At 40.9% G+C, this 18,689-nt stretch overlaps 1 protein-coding gene across 1 annotated transcript; it reads right to left on the bottom strand.

Annotated features, from left to right (window-relative positions):
- Positions 1–6,815: 6,815 nt before the first annotated feature.
- aph1b (APH1B gamma secretase subunit) lies at positions 6,816–18,225 on the bottom strand. Its single transcript, XM_056278415.1, has 6 exons — positions 17,956–18,225; positions 15,991–16,161; positions 15,375–15,448; positions 13,663–13,785; positions 12,792–12,919; positions 6,816–11,600 (listed from the first exon to the last, which is right to left on the bottom strand). The coding sequence occupies exons 1-6, from the start codon at positions 18,066–18,068 to the stop codon at positions 11,433–11,435; spliced, it is 777 nt and encodes a 258-aa protein (XP_056134390.1). The 5' UTR covers positions 18,069–18,225; the 3' UTR covers positions 6,816–11,432.
- Positions 18,226–18,689: the final 464 nt, after the last annotated feature.

Below are 18,689 nucleotides of genomic sequence, written 5' to 3'. Positions count from 1 at the left end.
TGTCAAGGAGAGGAATGTGGAAGGACAGATAGATCGTGGTGGATTTTGCAAACAAAAAAAATAAAAAGAAGAAGACGGAAATGGCTGTGGTGAATATGTATTTCAAGGAAGGGGGGGGACAGGGTGATGTATAAGAGTGGAGGAAAGTGCATACAGGTGGACTATATGCAGGAGGCGTGATCTGAATGGGATTGGAGACTGCAAGGTGGTGACAGAGGAGAACATAGCTAGGCAGCATCAGATGTTGGTCTGTAGGATGGCTTTGGAAACCAAGAAGTAGAATAGAGTGAAGGCAGAGCCAAGGATCAAATGGTGGAAGTTGAAGAAAGAAGACTGTTGTGTGGAGTTCAGGGAGGAGTTAAGACAGGCACCGGGTGGCAATGAAGAGTTGCCGGATGGCTGGACAAGCACTGCAGAAATAGTGAGGGAGACAGCTGGGAAAGTACTTGGTGTGTCATCTTGGCAGAGGAAGGAAGACAATGGGACTTGGTGGTGGAATGAGGAAGTACAGCAAAGTAAACAGAGTAAGAGGTGGGCAAAGAAGTGGGATAGTCAGAGAGATGAAGAAAGTAGACAGGAGTACAAGGAGATGTGGCGTAAAGAACGAAAAGAAAGCCACTTTACTTCTGTCATTGTACAGTTGTTGTTTGGTTACAATAAAAAAAATTATTTATTTTATTTTTTTGGAATTTTCTCCTTTTTCTCCCCAATTGTATCTGGCCAATTACCCCACTCTCCTGAGTCATCCCGGTCGCTGCTCCATCCCCTCTGCCAAGCAGGGGAGAGCTGCAGACTACCACATGCCTCCTCCGATACATGTGGAGTCGCCAGCCGCTTCTTTTCACCTGACAGTGAGGAGATTTCGCCAGGGCGACAAAGCGCGTGAGAGGATCACGCTATTCCCCCCCAAACAGGCGCCCCGACCAACTGACCAGAGGAGGCGCTAGCGCAGCGACTAGGACACATACCCACATCCGGCTTCCCACCCGCAGACATGGCCAATTGTGTTTGTAGGGAAGCCCAAAAAAGCCGGCAGTGACATGAGGTTTCGAACCTGAGATCCCCGTGTTGGTAGGCAAAGGACTAGACCTAGATCACTATGCTACCCGGACACCCCACAATGAAATTTGTCTTCTGCATTTAACCTATCCTATTGTATAGGCACAGTGGGCGAAAGTGAAGAGAGAGTTGGCAAAGGCAAAGGAAAGGGCATATGGTGAGTTGTATGAGAGGTTGGACACCAAGGAAGAAGAAAAAGACTTGTACCAATTGACTAGACAGAGGTACCAAGCTGGGAATGATGTGAAGCAGGTTAGGGTGATGAAGGATATATATGGAAATGTGCTGACAAGCGAGGAGAGTGTTCTGAGAAGGTGGAAGGAGTACTTCAGGGGCTGATGAATGAAGAAAATGAGAGCAAGAGAAGGTTGGGTGATGTGGGGATCATGAATCAGGAAGTGCGGTGGATTAGCAAGGAGGACGTGGGGGCAGCTATGAAGAGGATGGAGACAGTTGGTCCTGATGACATATCTGTGGAGGCATGGAGATGTTTAGGAGAGATGGCAGTGGGGTTTTTAACTATATTGTTTAACACAATCTTGGAAAGCGAGAGGATACCTGAGGAGTGGAGAAGAAGTGTACTGATACCAATTTTCAAGAATATGGGTGGTGTGCAGAGCTGAAGTAAATACAGAGGTATGAAGTTGATAAGCCACAGCATGATGATATGGGAAAGAGTAGTGGAAGCTAGGTTAAGATGAGAGGTGATGATTAGCGAGCAGCGGTATGGTTTCATGCCATGAAAGAGCACCACAGATGTGATGTTTGCTTTGAGAGTGTTGATTGAGAAGTATAGAGAAGCTCAGAAGGAGTTACATTGTGTCTTTGTGGATTTAGAGAAGAGGGTTGCGAGAGAGGAGGTGTGGTATTGCATGAGGAAGTCGGGAGTGGCAGAGAAGTATGTAAGAGTGGTACAGGATATGTATGAGGGAAGCATAACAGTGGTGAGGAGTGCGGTTGGAATGACAGATGGGTTCAAGGTGGAGGTGGCATTACATCAAGGATTGGCTCTGAGCCCTTTCTTGTTTGCAATGGTGATGGACAGATTGATGGACGAGATCAGGCAGGAGTCTCCGTGGACTATGATGTTCACAGATGACACTGTGATCTCTGGCGAGAGTAGGGAGCAGGTTGAGGAGAGCCTGGAGAGGTGGAGGTATGCACTGGAGAGAAGAGGAATGAAAATGAGTAGAAGCAAGACGAGACACATATGCGTGAATGAGAGGGAGGACAGCGGAATGGTGAGGATGCAAGGAGTAGAGGTGACGAAGGCATATTAGTTTAAATACTTGGGGTCAACTGTTCAAAGTAACGGAGGGTGGAAGAGAGGTGAAAAAGAGAGTGCAGGCAGGGTGGAGTCGGTGGAGAAGAGTGTCAAGACCAATTTGCGACAGAAGGGTAGCAGCAAGAGATAAAGGGAAGGTTTACAAGATGGTTGTGAGACCAGCTATGTTATATGGTTTGGAGACAGTGGCACTGATGAAAAGACAGGAGGCAGAGCTGGGGTGGCAAAGTTGAAGATGTTAAGATTTTTGTTGGGAGTGATGAAGAAGGACAGGATTAGGAATGAGTATATTCAAGGGACAGCTCAGATTTGACAGTTTGGAGACAAAGCAAGAGAAGCAAAATTGAGGTGGTTGGGTATATTGGGAGAAGGATGCTGAATATGGAGCTGCCAGGGAAGAGAAAAAGAGTAAGGCCAAAGAGTAGGTCTGTGGATGTGTTGAGGGAAGACATGCAGGTGGCTGGTGTGATATAGGAAGATGCAGAGGACAGGAAGAGATGGAAACAGATGATCCACTGTGGCGACCCCTAATGGGAGCATCTTCAAGAACTGGCTTCATAAAGGCCAATGAAAACATGTGACGTGGTTTCACACTTCCTTAATCTAAATGTAATGGCTGTTGTTATAAATCTGACTAATTGATTTGACCAACACATGGACAGCAGGAAGCCATCGATTGGAGTCACAAGAATGCACTTCACCACTTCTGAATGGGCCCTTGTGATCAAGGCTCTTAAGCAGGTAGGTGGGTAGGGTCATCAGCAGATGGAGAGCTCTTATACAACCATCTGTGGAGTCAGCTCTCAATAGTCTGTGTTGCACTGTCTGAATGCCCTGATGTCTTGTCATGTTTTACAATGTTAGTCAGTCTATATTCTTCATTCATTCATTATCCAAACTGCTTATCCTTACTCAGGGTCACGGGGATGCTGGAGCCAATCCCAGCAGTCATTGGGCAGCAGGCAGGGAGACAAGCCGCCAGTCCATCACACACACAACGTGAAGGGTGTGGAGAGAGTGGAGTGTATATGCAAATGAAAAAAGGCATGTTGAGTGGAGTGTCTGAGTTTTACAAGGAGGTGTTGGAAGTGTGGGAGAGTTTGTAAAATGTGTGCAGTATGAATGTAAGAATGTGAAGCAGGTGTGGGAACAACCGGTGTTTTTAAATCCAAAAATCACATTTGAGGGGAACACAATTTACAACAGAGTGATATGGAGAGCGGGGTTTAGAAAGGTAAGGGATTTAATGTATGAGTATGTACCAAGGTTTATGAGGGCGCAGGTACTGGTAGATGAAGTGAGGGGAAGGGGTGATGAAATGTGGTTGGGGATGGCCGAGAGGATATTTGGAAAGATCAAGGGGGGGGATGCTGAGAGAATGGGTCAGTATGATTGAGAGAGAGGCTGTGTTGGATGAGGAAGGAAAGGTGGAAATGTATGTGGGAGAAGGAGAGAGGAGAGTGAGTGTGATGAGTGTGAAAACGAGAGTGATGTATAGATGTTTAAGAGGGGAAGAAGTGAGAAGACCGGCTGTGTGGAGAAAGTGTGGGGGGGGGGTTATGAATTAGATGGATGTAGGGAGGATATGGAGGAATCTGAGAGTGAAGGGGAACAGTGTTGAATGTGAGAATGTTGACTTTTTATTAAGACACAACAGGGTATTCAATAATTTAATAATCAGTAAGTTTGATGTGGATGTGAAGAAAGAATGTGGTGTGTGTGATGTGGGAGTGGAAACATTTATGCAAGAGTTTGTTGAATGTTGTGAGCTGGAGGGATGCATGTTGAAAATTACGGACTTAACAAGTAAATGTTGGAGAGGTGGGTCTGTTGACGGAGTGGAATGGAGAGAAGGGTGGTTGTTTGGGGTGGCTGGCAAAGTGAACGGATTCAATGTTAATTTATTTAATTATGTTTTAAGCCATGCAAGGTTTGCTGTCAAGTTAATGAGGAATATAGCCCAGTACGAAAAGAGGAAAGCTGAGGTGTGGAATATTTTAGGAGTATAATGGAAAGAGACGTTAATATGTTGTATAGTTATGTTAGAGAAGAAGACTTTGTTGGTGGATTTATGGAGGGGAGCACTTTTGTTGTGATTGGGGAAGGAGGAAGGGTGGTGTTGGATTTTGGTTAAATAGTGTAGTGTGTATTTTTGTTTGATTTCTTTGATTTGGTGGGGGGGTCTGTAGGCTGGAAGCCATGCCAAAACCTACAGGTTACTTCACTAGTTTCTGTCTTGTCTACCTGTGTTATAATTTTTAATTCTTATCCTCTTTGATTCTACAGAGTTTGATGGGTTTGTGAAATATTTTATTTCCCTATTGGTTTAATATATGTATGTTGTATTTTGAATGTTTTTTTTCCTATAAAATAAAAGAGAAAAAAATCGCACGCACACGCGCACACACCTAGGGACAATTCAGTACGGCCGATCCACCCAACCTGCATATCTTTGAACTGTGGGAGGAAACTGGAGCACCCGGAGGAAACCCACGCAGACACAAGGAAAACATGCAAACTCCACACAGAGGACGACCTGGGACAACCCCCAGGGTTGGACTACAACGGGGCTCGAACCCAGGACCTTCTTGCTGTGAGGCAACCGTGCTAACCACTGCCACAGCGCCCAGTCTATATTCTGCTATACAAAATGTTCCTGCACTATTGCCATCAAGACAAAGTCCTGTCCCTTCATTGTTTTGGTAATGAAGGTGATTATGATTTTAAATTAAAGTTATTGTGGCATCCTCATGCATTCCCTATGCCCATTTGTCATCTTCTGCCCTGACTGGGAAGGGAAGGTTTTGTTTCACATACCCTTTTGAGAAAAGTGACACCTACCCTTTATAAAGTGCCTATAATGACAGAAACATTCAAACAACTTTTTTTCTTTTCAAAGATAGATGGTTTCATTTACTCGACGCTTGCACGAGGAAAGTCATTTTATGTGCCTCTCCCAAATTAGAAACATAGTGTCTTAGAAATGAGCTCTTCAATTGGACTCTGTTGTGATTACCTTTCCTCAGTTCTTTGCCGGCTCTGAGCTTCGATGTCAGTCCATTGTCCCAATGCACAATTCCAAATACCTCAAATGAAACACAATCCGCAGGGGCAAACGCTTTAATATTCTTAACATTTGCCCGTGCAGAAAGTATGGACCGCTGCGGAGATGACTGGTTGTGATCTCAGGTGTAGCATTTGAATCTGAATGAGTTTGGTTGGCCCTCACAGAGCTGGGGTTACACCAGAGGAAGTGGCCCTGTGTCTGTATGCTTTGAGCACACAGACACGGGGGCTTTGAGCGAATCCCCACAGAGACAGTCTGGGGTGCTCACACGTCTCTACGTCTCTCTCTTCTTTGTGTCATTCTTCCATACGGGTGTCCGGTTTCATAAATGGGAGCGGGACCTGAAGGCAAGGGGGGCAGGACAAGAGGAAAAGGTTCTATGAGGCCATGTAATGATGTAATGTAAATAGTGAACTTGATTTTCAACATCCTTTTCAACTCTCATACATAAGTCTCATAAGTGCCATCAACCACCCCTCTCCCCCCCCCTCTCTCTCTCTCTCTTCTTTCAGAGAGCACAAAGGGTGTCATCTGCCCCCATTATTTAAAATCCAGTTGCTCCTTTGCAAACAAATTCTATAATTATACCAAAAATGACCACCTTCATTCCTTGACTGTATTTGTATATTTTGTCATGGTTTGTATCATGATGTTAATGGAATCTGGGCAATATAACTTTTAGCAAGGCCATAACAATACCAGCATATAAAATGGTGCTTGAAAGTTTGTGAACCCTTTAGAATGTTCTATATTTCTGCATAAATATGACCTAAAACATCATCAGATTTCAGGTTCACATACTTTTGCCACTCACAGATATATAATATTGGATCATTTTCCTCAATAAATAAACGACCAAGTATAATAATTTTGTCTCATTTCTTTAATTGGGTTCTCTTTATCTACTTTTAGGACTTGTGTGAAAATCTGATGATGTTTTAGGTCATATTTATGCAGAAATACAGAAATTTCTAAAGGGTTCACAAACTTTCAAGCGCCACTGTAGCTGCTAGAGAATATTATTCTTTACAACGGGTGTCACAAAGTGTGAGATGACAATAGGTCTAGACCTTTGATCTGGTATAATAAGTACCAGGAGTGACCTCTCACGAGAATTTCCTTTATCTAAAACTTGTAAAGACCTGGAAATGATAAAGTCTAATTTTCATATACCTTTTGACTTTCCAGACCTGTATATATATATATATATATATATATATATATAATGATAATGCATGTGTAATGCTTTTGACAATAAAGCCTCTCTTCATTGGGTTCTCAGATCTGTCCATCTATAAATGTGTTTTGCAAAATAATGAGTTATTGCTCACAGTCTGTCTTTGGCAAACATAAAGATTCTGTTTAAGTCAGGAAGTGTGAAAAACAAAAAAAATTCAATGGTGGTCAAAATATTTTATTTGCCTCAGTAAACAAGCACTTTTTTTTCTTCTTTTTTTTGATCCATCATTACATTCTGCACAATTCAAAATAATGAGATGGAGAAAAAGACTCCATACCGCTATGATTTATGCAAATACTACACACCTTAGAAATGGCTATTTTATGTATGCAATAGAGACTCACAAGACAGGAAAGACATGACAGAAATTTTTGATTAACAAACAGTAATTGTACAGTGGGTGTGGGGGTGCACATACATATTGTTGGTGTACAAAATGTTAGGGGAAATTCAAAGACCCTTTCAGTAGTTTCAGCAAATTCGGTATTTAGCAAAAAGTAGACTATCATTTTGTTCCCTAAACCAACAATTTCATTCATTGAATTCATCCAAATTGTGGATTTAACTCATCTCCCCTGCAGCCTCTGTTCATGTTGGCCAGTTATCAGCACCATGGACACACGAACCTTAAGTATAAGTTTATTTTAGCCCCACAGAAAGTTAAGTCATACTCTCATTCAGTCTTATGGAGGTTATATTCATCGTTTACAAAATTGGAGTTGTTAAATCCTGACAAACCCAGGCGCCATAAAAAAAAACCTATTGGGAGTGTCTGCATGCTAACAGTTAACCTGTTAACCCGATGTGAAGTGAATGAAAAAAAAAGAAGATCCACTGGGCCTGCAGTTGTATTATCTTGAAATGTTGTAAAAGCCTGTCTCTTACCTCGCTGTATGCAATGAGTTCCTTGCAGGTAGCAGTTAAGACTGTAATGGAGACAGATGTTTGATGATGATGCTCATCTAATGCTATTGGGAGAGGGACGCTCTTCCCCTGGGAGCAAACTCACAATCACCACATTCAAGTTCTAAAAGACAGAATCCAGTTGATACACAAACAAGTCAACATTACCTCAGAATTTAGTAGCTCAATCTGGTCTACAGGAGATCCTTATTATATTGAGGCAAACCAGCCACACACAAAAAAAGAGGAAAAAAAAAACTTCTCACCCAAAGGAATGAAAATTAATCGACAAAAATGGCATTCAAGAAAATTCGCTTAAGGTTAAACTGGTGCCACAGCAACTGAAGTCATATACGAATCCTAAAGGGGATGGGTGACAAAGGCACAAAACCAAGAGATTGAAAGAGCATCCAAAACTTTAAAGAAAGTATTTTATTTGCTAGTATAGAACTTCCGCTTATCGTGTTCTTGGGTTTACATGTCATTTTCATGCTATGTAGTGCAAAACCATTTTAGTATTCGTGGCAAGTTGGGTAAGCATGAGCATGGGGTCAGGAGGTCAGGGTTCGGGTTAACCTTTGACCCCCAAAAGCCAAGAGATACCCAGCCAGCAAGCAAGCACAGCTACACCTTCTCAATCTTTTCTCATTAATATTTACGAGAGGTCCTGCAGAGAGAGGAAGAGCACCATCAGCCACGCACCAAGAAACGACAGGCAACATTATGGGCAGCTGCTTTGGGTCCTGTGGGGAGAGACTCACAAGCTCTTAACCTATCCCAAACAGAAAACTGAATCACATGCAGGGCTTTTAGCTTTTAGCTTTAGTTAGTTGATGTGTCGTAATAAAAAAAAAAAAGACCTAATGTGGGGATCTATATTTCTTTAATTTGAAAGCTTTGCTGGGGCAGTTCCTGCACCATCTGAAGGAGTGCACCCAATTTAATGCAATGCTGAACACATTTGCTTTGCTTTTGTGTTATTAAAAATCTAAACATGGTCCAACAAAAATCACTCCAGCTACCAGCGGCCTGCCTGCGTACAGCCAGGACAGTGTTCCCTCTAGCCGACACACTTTGTTTGGACAACTTCCACTTTCACGCCCACCAGACATTCCTCTGCAACAATCCATACCTATTAAGCCTTCTATCAATTTGACTGGACGAGAAAAGGCTTATGCATGAAGTGGCGGTTTGCCCAGTTAAATCCTAAATATTCATCTGATACGCCAGCTGATTTCACTAGCTAGTCCTCCCGTTCGGCTGAAGTTGTGCTAATTAGTGAAATCACTGGGTCTCGAGTTGGGCTGGAAAGAAGATCTGCATGAACACGGCCCTCTATGGCACACGATTAAAAAAGATCCCCATCCAGGACCCACATTCACACTTAATGTTGAACACATCCCTCTCCAATACAAGTTCATTAATTTGAAATCTGTTATCATCTGCTACAGATATCATTTTGGGTCAAGGGTTTTATTCTACTTGTGCAATGACTTGTGCGCACATAAACAAAGGCAAATGTTTTAAAAAAAATTGCAAACTCTGATTTTTACATGATGAAAACATTCCACCTGCATATCAAAATGTAATTAAAATGTATGCTGTAAAACTAAAACTAGGAACACTGTTTCACTCAATGTGTGTGGGCCATGGCTTCCTCGTATTGATCTCTGTATGACCTTATTTTTCATAACAACAAAAATGCATTATGGATTAGGTTTTGGGGGAAGGGGGGCGTACTGCCATTAAAGGTAACTCTGCCTCCTGCTTAACAAGAGATGCATGATTCCTGCCACAGCACAACAGTTTGTGCTCATGGCTGAAGTGGTTGCTTATTCAAGAGCGAATTAGACCAAATAAAAATGGGTGATCTTGAAGCGAGAGACGGTAGCCAAAAAAGAGGGAGAAATGGGCTCGCGACTACAGGGTTGCTAGATCAAATCCCTGGCCAGCTGGGCATAGCTGGGTTGGCCCTTCCTTTCGACAACCTCCATCAAAGGCACCCTCACATGAGGTCTTTAACCCCAACTGCTCAGAGGTAGCCTGGAAAACATCATGGCTGTATGTCACAGTTCCCAGATGTGTGAAGCTACATGAAGGTGAAGCAGGGAGCTACCAAAAAAAAGATTATTTATGGTCTCTCAACCTTCCCTGTATAGATATAAAAAAAGAAAGAAAAGCAAACGGTTTACAACAAAAACAAGACTTGTCATCCATAGCATTGTCTCCCTTAACCTTCTCGCCGTGACCATTACAGACTGTACAAATTCAGTATCGGGAAGAAAAACTTGGAAAGATCTTCTGCAAAATGTTGAAAAAATACCTTGAAACATTTTTGTGTTGGACATTTGGCCACACTATCAATACATGTTACCATGCACATTTCTATGCTTACCTACTAGTGAAAACATTACAGTGGTTACCAACAGAGTATCAAGGAACAACAATGCAACAAAGATATTAACTGTGAAAAGAGAAAAACACTGCTGGCTAAATGTATTCACCTGAACACCTTCCTATTGTTTGTGTTTGTGTGTGGCTACAGTAGTGAGGAATAAAAAACTAAGCCTTCGGCTAATCTCTACTTTTTAATTTGAGGAAAAAGTAAATGATCATTTGCATTCTAATGGGGATTATGAATAGTGCTGAAGAACGATGATAGAAAAAAATTGAATGCTTTTTACATTACCAGCACAAAAATATCAAATTCAAATGCAAAAACAAAAAAAAATAAAAATAAAAAAACAAAAAACTCAAAAACCTATATACATATTGCTGGAATGAAAGTACCATTATGCGTGTTAATAAAGTTGTCAGCGATTTTAAGATTTCAACTTACAAAATCGTGAATTTTTGATGAACACATCTATATTTTGTAAGATCCAAACAATACACAATAGAAGCATACAAATTTTACTCTAAAATGGAGACATAATTTGGAATAGGTATTTTCATGTGCACATGTATAAGTAATTAAACACATCCTACACACTGAGGAGAAAGTGAGTGTTGAACAATAACGCCATTTCTTTTTTTTTCTTTTTTTTTTTTAGTAAAACCCTAGTGCAGTGGCATTAAATTTAAATTATGTGCCATGGAGTTCTGTGTGCACGCATGTCTTCTTTCCAACCCAACAATACACCAGCTGATTTTACTGATTAACACATTCAACCAGACAGGAGGGAACCAACCAGTGAAATCAGCTGGTGTATTGTCGGGTTGGAAAAATCACACACACACAGACCTCTGTGGCACATAACTGAATACCTCTGACCTAACGTTTTATTTCAAACTTTAATTTGTGGCAAGAGGGCAATATTTCTGAGCTCCCCTGTAATTCTAAAGGACAGAGATCAAGTCAATCATTGAAACAAATGTTGATACGACAACGTACCTGAGTTCTATGATAGATGACCAGGCCAGAGCCAGAAGGCCCGCTGAGATGCATTCTACTGTGACAAAATTTCTACTCTGACAAAAATGAAAGCCATAGCCTGAACAGTCGTGGTCCAGATATTATATCAGGGGACCATTTGAAACGTCTCAAATTCTTCCTTTTAATAGAAACTGGCGTTTCTCAAGTTAAGGGTTAACTTGCAATTTTCTAACACTTTACCTGCACATTTGATCATCTGATAGTGAGTTATGGTTAAAAAAAAAAACGAAAAAAAAAGTTGTTGGTTGTATGACCTCACCATTTACCTTTTTTTTTTAAAGAAAACAGATGATCAACTAATAATCCTTTTGATTCAATGTAAGACAGCAAATAACAGATTTGCAGAGGGTTCACAAACTCCGTCTTCCTGCTTGCAAGAAGTGTGTTTGTGTGAATTCTCTGATCTTTGGATAAGAGTCCCACAGTTTGACTGGCATCTGCGTTATCTTGGCCGGTGATTAGCAAGTAAGAAGTCTTTGTCTTTACAGGTGAGGCAAAGTTTGAGGTTTCGCAGTGAGCCGCCAGCGCAGCAAAATGCCCAGACTCCCATCAGGAACATGATGATGTAGGTTGGCACCAGACTGCCAACGTAGTATGGGTTCTGGAATGTCTGGAAGAGATAATAGACCAATATTAAGGCAATGAACTACATAAAAAGGCAATTACTTCCCCTATCCTAGTTTATCAAAGCACACTGAACATTGTACTGTTTAGTTAAGTGCCACATAAATGAAGTTAAATCAGTGCTTGAAATAAAATTTCAAGGTTTCAGTTAGTCAGGTTTGGGGCACCTAAGAGAAATCAAATACAGGTTGCACTTTTAGCTTGTGGTTAGGATGATTACATGCCCCCCCCCTCCACCACCACCACCACTAAAAAATTTTTTTTTTAAAAAAACATAAAAAGGGAAAAGGAAATTCTGATTGTGTCAGAATCTAAATCAGGGATATGGCTGCCTGTGAACTCAGGCCTGATCTACACAAAGTAAGACATTTGTCATTCAGTTACCATGTTTAAGTGTTAAAGGTACAGTTCACCCCCGAATCAAAAATACACATCTTACCTGTAAAGCTATTTATCCATCTATATCGTTTTGGTGTGAGTTGCCAAGGTTTGGCGATATCGGCCGTACAGATGTCTGCCTTCTCTCGAATACAATGGAACTGGACGGTATTCGACTTGTGTTGCTCAAAGCGCCAAAAAACAACATTTTTTTGGAAAAACTCAATAGCAATGTCTCTTTCCAGAAATCATGACTCGGTTACTCAAAATAATCCACAGACCTTGCTGTGAGCACTTTCACGTAGGACCTATTTTCTTAGACCGAACTACACCTACATGATACTGCTCACAACAAAGTCTGTGGACTATCTTGAGTAACCGGGTCATGATTTCTGGAAAGAGACACTGCTGTTGAGTTTTTCAGATGTATTCTTTTGCTGCTTTGAGCAACACAAGCCGAGTTCCATCCAGTTCCATTGTATTCGAGAGAAGGCAGACATCTCAATGGCCAATATCTTCAAAACTTGGCAACTCACACCAAATTAATCTAGATGGATAAATAGCAATACAGGTAAGACGAAAAACATGTATTTTCGAATTTGGGGTGAACTGTCCCTTTAACAAGTGTATCTGTTAGTACTACGGTTGCATACAGATTTCATATGATTGGCCCTAGTGGGAGTTCAGTTCCTACCTCTGGAGATGTTAGTATTGTGCATTACCAAATGAATTTTAGAGTGAAGGAAACCCCTTAACAGTCAGTACCATGCTTTACCCACTGAGGTAGAAAACCACTTACCAGACAGGAAACAAGGAGGTGGCTGATGATGACCACGGCGAGGGCCCACCAGCGCTGCTTTTCACAGGAATCAAAGAAAACCACCCCCCAGAACATGTGCAGAAGGATGATGGCCATGGTCATGAAGGCTGGGGATGTACAGATCACAGTTTAGTTTTGGTAAGATTTGCCAAGTGCCACAATATGTTCGACAGTATGTTACAAAACACTGGAAATAAAGCGCTAAAGTACTTTACTATTCCTAAGAGCCAATATTATCTGTGGAAAGTAAGGGAGCACCAATATAACTTTTTCATTGCCAATACCGATTTGGAGTATGAATCTTTTAAGTTTAAGCTGATACCAAATACTGATCCAGTGCTTTTCCTGAACAGTGCAGACTTTGACCATTAGTTTGGGGTCAATGGGCAAAATAACTGAGGAAGATTTTTTTTTTCAACCATTATAAAAATACAGTCTTTCATTGCCAAAAAAATTCTGTAAATCAAGCTATTTGAATTTATTTATGACATGTTACTAATGGCTTTTGGTTCCGGTTTTTAGTCTTCTTGGGTAAAATCTACCAATACTCGATTTTAGCCTGGTATCGGCTCGATATCCGATACCAGTATAGGTGCACCCCTAGCAGTAAGACGTGAAACATGCAACACAGCAAAAAAGAAAAACATGCAAGACACACTGAAATGTATAATGAAAGGAGGATCACGTTGAACAAAAAAAAAAATCAGTTTAGGGGCATGGTTTGGATCATTCATCATCTGAATTTTCAGACTGTTTTCCTTTGCCTCCAAAGAAAATAGTCCAACAATGTGACTTCTTCTCTGAAAACATAGGTTGGTAGACATTGTAGCCCTCTGCCCTTACACTGTACCTGAGGACAGAAAGTAGTGTTGTGAGTCTCCGTGGATGCCCACCGTGCCAGGCCCGGCAGAGTCGGCCAGAATGTTGACCACTGAAAAGGCGCCACTCATGAAGCCAAAGCCTAAGCCAGAGACTGAAATAACAAAATATTGGTGTGCATACTTAAGTGGTATGTGCATTTATAAGGTAGCACTGTTACTGAGAGAAAAAAAGAACTAAACATTTATTCACTAAACATGTTTATTGTTATCATCATCATTACTACTACTACTACTACTACTACTACTAATAATAATAATAATAATAGCCTCAAATGTCAGTGGGAAAACAAAAACTGTTAAGCTTTTTCAAATACTTTGTTCTTCCATTGCACGCTGACTTTTACTATGTGAGGATAAAATGCTTTTGTTATTTTACTTTTCTAATCTGGAATATTTTGAGCGACGTGGGAAGGGATTCATAAAAAGTGCTATGTGTAATTCTACTTCCTTCCAGATCGCTATCATTCTGCGATGCAAATTAAAATAAGCACAACAAGCAAGAAAAAAAAGTAGCGGATACTTAACATGTGCGCACTCATCGGCCATTTACAAATGACCTCAATAGAGACTGTTAGCTGCAATTTCCGCAAAGGACTCTAAATTTGAGTCAAGTCTTGATGGACAGAGAACCAAAATAACAAGACCACTGAGCCAGCCTGTCGACTCTGTTTCTAAAGACTCAGTAAACCTTCATTTTAAACCTGTCTCAGCAAACCCACATTTTGAAAAAGGTAAAAAATTGGGTGGACCCCAAAATGAAACTGAGGATGGCATAGGGAGACTGAGGGCTGTGATGTAGTAGCTCACCACATTCCAGCTTCTCATGATTCCAGCCAGAGTTTAGTTGGTTAACACTAGCATGTTGCCTCTCTACCTGGGTCATTATTTATTGGTCTAACATGTTGGACCTCACGTATTAGCTACATTATGGCATATCAGTGTCTCTGATGCCCCCATATGACCATGGCAATTTAGGAGGGGGTCAATCATAACATGTACATTTCCTCAAAATAAAGAGAAAGCACAGGTTTTCTCCCTAAAAGTGGCCATTTGATGTGATTTCAAAACATACAATGCATTTAAATGTGAAAATCTGGGGAAGGAAGGCAGGGGTTTAAACGGCTTTCATCATTGCCATTCAGATACCCCTGCTGATATTACATAGCCATATTATGCTTCAGGAAAGTCGAAATATTACATAGCCTATAGCACTTTTAACTGCATTTTAAAATAAGACAACCATCAACCATTGATACACTGACCAAGTACAGCTGCCTTTGTATCAAAACAGACTGCATGCACTTACCAAGACTGAGCTCGTAAGTACGATAAGCTAGAAATGGCAACATTTTTTTCAAAAAATTGGTCACAAGACTATTAAATAAAAAAAAAAAGAAACAGCTAAAAGATAATACTGGACACGCTCAGCAAAGAGAGGGACAAGGAAATTTCATACAGTCAGATCTGCACTTTAACTGCAAAATTATTACAACACTATACCATCTTACAATCGTGAGTTTACTATCCCACATATTCAACTCAAAGTTGTAATGGAAGTTTTTGTCAGCAACATAAATCACAGTACCGCCAACTTCAAAGTCACATGCTCAGTAAGCCAGTGTTCACCAAAATGGCAACCGTAAATTATTTTCATACATCCGGTAGTCAAATCCAACTTTACCATAGGCAAGCTGACGTATGGAGATAGGCATGGTCTCCTCCTGACTGAGTGTAAGAAGACCTTCATTTGCTTTCCTGGAGGAAAACAGGAGCACAACATTCTCTTCAGAGGTTGCCCACCAGATCGAAACATTCAATATTACAGACATATATAAGCAAATGTTAGTTAGTTGAACTTAACACATCCAACAACGAACACCTCAGTGTGAAAAATTTTCAGGATAAGAAACTGAGGAAGCTTTCAACAAGTCATAGGAGACACGGGTGGAATTTGTCAACAGACAACTTGGGGGATGTCCAGATCAAGCTGGCGAAAACTGGGAAAAGGGATACATATGGACTGTTCTGTTTGCATTAATGCTACCGTGCCCCCTTTCCCATTTCAGGAGCATTGAAAATGAGCAATGTAATACTTCATCACAAATATCAAGTCTGTGCTCAGAATTACCTTGCTACACTAAAATCAATTACCACACTTGATAACTGTTGGGGATCAACAGGTTTGAGATCCTCAAACAGACAGACTAGTCCAAAGTTTGATCCTGGCACTGGAGCATGATGCAGTGTACAGAAATGATTTTATATAAACAAAGTTCAGGATAACATGACTGGCTTACTTCAGTAGCTTGTAGTAACCAAAGCGGAAGACCTCCTGGAGAAGGACAGAGAGTACCACCCCGAATATGAGCAGGCCTTTCTGCTGGGAAGCGCTGTCTTTGTTACTGATCTGAACAGTTATGAACCAAACCAGGGAGGAGAGCAGCAAGGACACCAGCCAGAAAAAGGCACTTCACAAAAAAAGTCAAACAAAACGCAAAAAAGTGTTATCATGGACAAGTTATGTTACAGTGAAGTAGACTTTGACCTGTAATAGAAGCAGAATGTTTCGAATTCATTACAGACTTTCCATGTTGAAATTCCATTATTTGAGACCACATTTCTGAAAAATTGCAGCTGCGTCATCTATTGTTTAAAAATCTTTGAAAGTCCATCCATCCATCCATCCATCCATTATCTTAACCACTTATCCTGCTCTCAGGGTCACGGGGATGCTGCAGCCTATACGAGTGAGGTGCCATACATTGGTGGAGATCTTGTGATTTTTTTTGTTTTGTTTACCAAACTTTTCAAAATATATTAACTAAGTATTTGTACTGTCATTACAGCTACACCATTGCCTCAAGATTTCAATTTTATTTTGGAAAAAATATATGCAAGAGAAAAGAAAAGAAGTGAAGTCAATTTTATTTATACAGCCCAATATCACAAATTTGCCTCAAGGGGCTTTATAGCAACACAACATCCTGTCCTTAGACCCTCGCATCGGATAAGAAGTCACCGGTCTACTTTCTTTTCAAGATCCTAAAAAATAACAGTCAAATGTAACAGATTGCCTTCTTGTGTGCCTTTTCAATAGCAAAGATATACATTACAGGGATCATGAGATCATGTTTGTGGGGTGAGATGTAAGCTACGGAAAATCAACAACAGATGTATTTTGGCTTCTCTGGTGTAACTACCATTTAGACTATCCAGCACCAACAGAAACAATGATGCCTGTTGGTTTGCCTTATAAATGAACACTTTATACTTATGATTGCTTTCTTATCACAGGAATCTAATAGATGAAGCCAAAAGACAAAAACAAGCAATTAGCTGTGTTATAGGAGAGTCACACTGCTGAGTCAATGAGGCCTGCTTTGCCTTAGGATGAGACTCAAAAGGCAATATGATAATCACAAGACAAATCAGCAGAATGACAAATGTTTGCACAGCATTTACACACTACTCAGTAATATCCGCTTTATTTGTCGGGGTTTAGAATCAATAACGTTAATCAGGTCAAGCTTATTTGTACGGCCCTAAATCACAGTTTAGTCCCAAGGGCGCTTTACAAACCATATTACATTCCCCAACAGATGTGGCGTTAACAGGATGATGTCCCATCACAGTTCACCAAAACAAAATATAGTTGAGAATGTTCGATCAGATTAAATAGACATCTATATTTTCAGGATCAATCATCTTGTATAACATAATTCATCTAGTGTATGATAGTAAATTGTGCCTAATCCTCAATATCACCTGTTCTGCATGGCCAATATCACAGACGAGGCGATAAAATGCACTGAGCTGAGACTGTTTTCACTGGCGATCACCTCAACAGGTCGGTTAGGGTGCGAACCTAATGAGCTAAAATAGATGCTAACATCCTGGATTCAACAGTTTCATACATTATTTTTTCTGCTTTATCAGACTCAGTTTTTTTCTATATTTACAAACAGAACGTCTTCCATTGTTACATGAATCTATCATAACTTTATTTTACTTTTTTTTAAATCACTTATGTCTCCGTCAGTCGTTTCACCTGTTTTTAATATTCAATGAAAAACAGAACGTGTAATAGCAGAGCTACGGATTGCAAACAGTTCGGCGAACGACACAGGTCATTCCCCAGCTAGCTAGCGTTAGCCGGCTACCTAAGCTGCCTCAACATGCAGTCTAGCATTTTTTAGCTACGAACTAGCGGTTAGTGCCTCTTTGAAATCCCCCCCCAAAAAAGCAAACACTGGGCTACCTACCCGGCGATCAGAAAAATTACTCTTAACGGGTCCCGGGCGATAGTAAACAGGAACAAAGCGATGGCGGGGCCGAAAGCGATGAAGGTGCAGCCGAAAAACACCGACGCTGTCATTTTGAGTCTGGATCTAGCAAAGAGGCTCGAGCAGCGATATCAAACACGCTTTGTCTTGTTCTCTGAAAACACACTGCACTTCCCTCAAGTACTTTTTCAGGAACGAGCCTCTGTGTTAAAAATAAAACAACCCCTCGTTGTCAGTTTAATGTCCGATGTGTCATTGTTAACGGTATGTATGAATCCGGGGTTTCGATGTCGTCACATCGTTTCAGAAACGCTTCCTGCTCAGATTGTTTGAGAGCATGTGACCAAGGAGTCACGTCACATGATCAAGATGGAGGGAACGCCGCAGGATTTTATGCCTAGCTGTTACTACAGGTGGACGGGCGTGTAGACTATACAAGCAACCGAATGGGATTTCATCATATTGTCAAAAATAGACAGGTACAATAATGGGAGATGACTATTCACCACCAAACTACAAACAATCTATACCAGCATTTACCTATTGGCTGGTGGTGATTTCGAGCTGATCAATAAGACTTGGCGTCTGGTAATACACACGTACACTAAAGCACAGGAACATGGCTTGGTGTGAATAAAAAGTAATGGATACAAGGGGGAAACAAGATGTAAAATATTGCTCTTGCGGCGAGATCTCTCACGCCCTATTAATTC

This window comes from Lampris incognitus, chromosome 4 (genome assembly GCF_029633865.1).
Source record: "Lampris incognitus isolate fLamInc1 chromosome 4, fLamInc1.hap2, whole genome shotgun sequence".
Classification (NCBI taxonomy): domain Eukaryota; kingdom Metazoa; phylum Chordata; class Actinopteri; order Lampriformes; family Lampridae; genus Lampris; species Lampris incognitus.
This window is presented reverse-complemented; position numbering and strand designations above follow the sequence as displayed.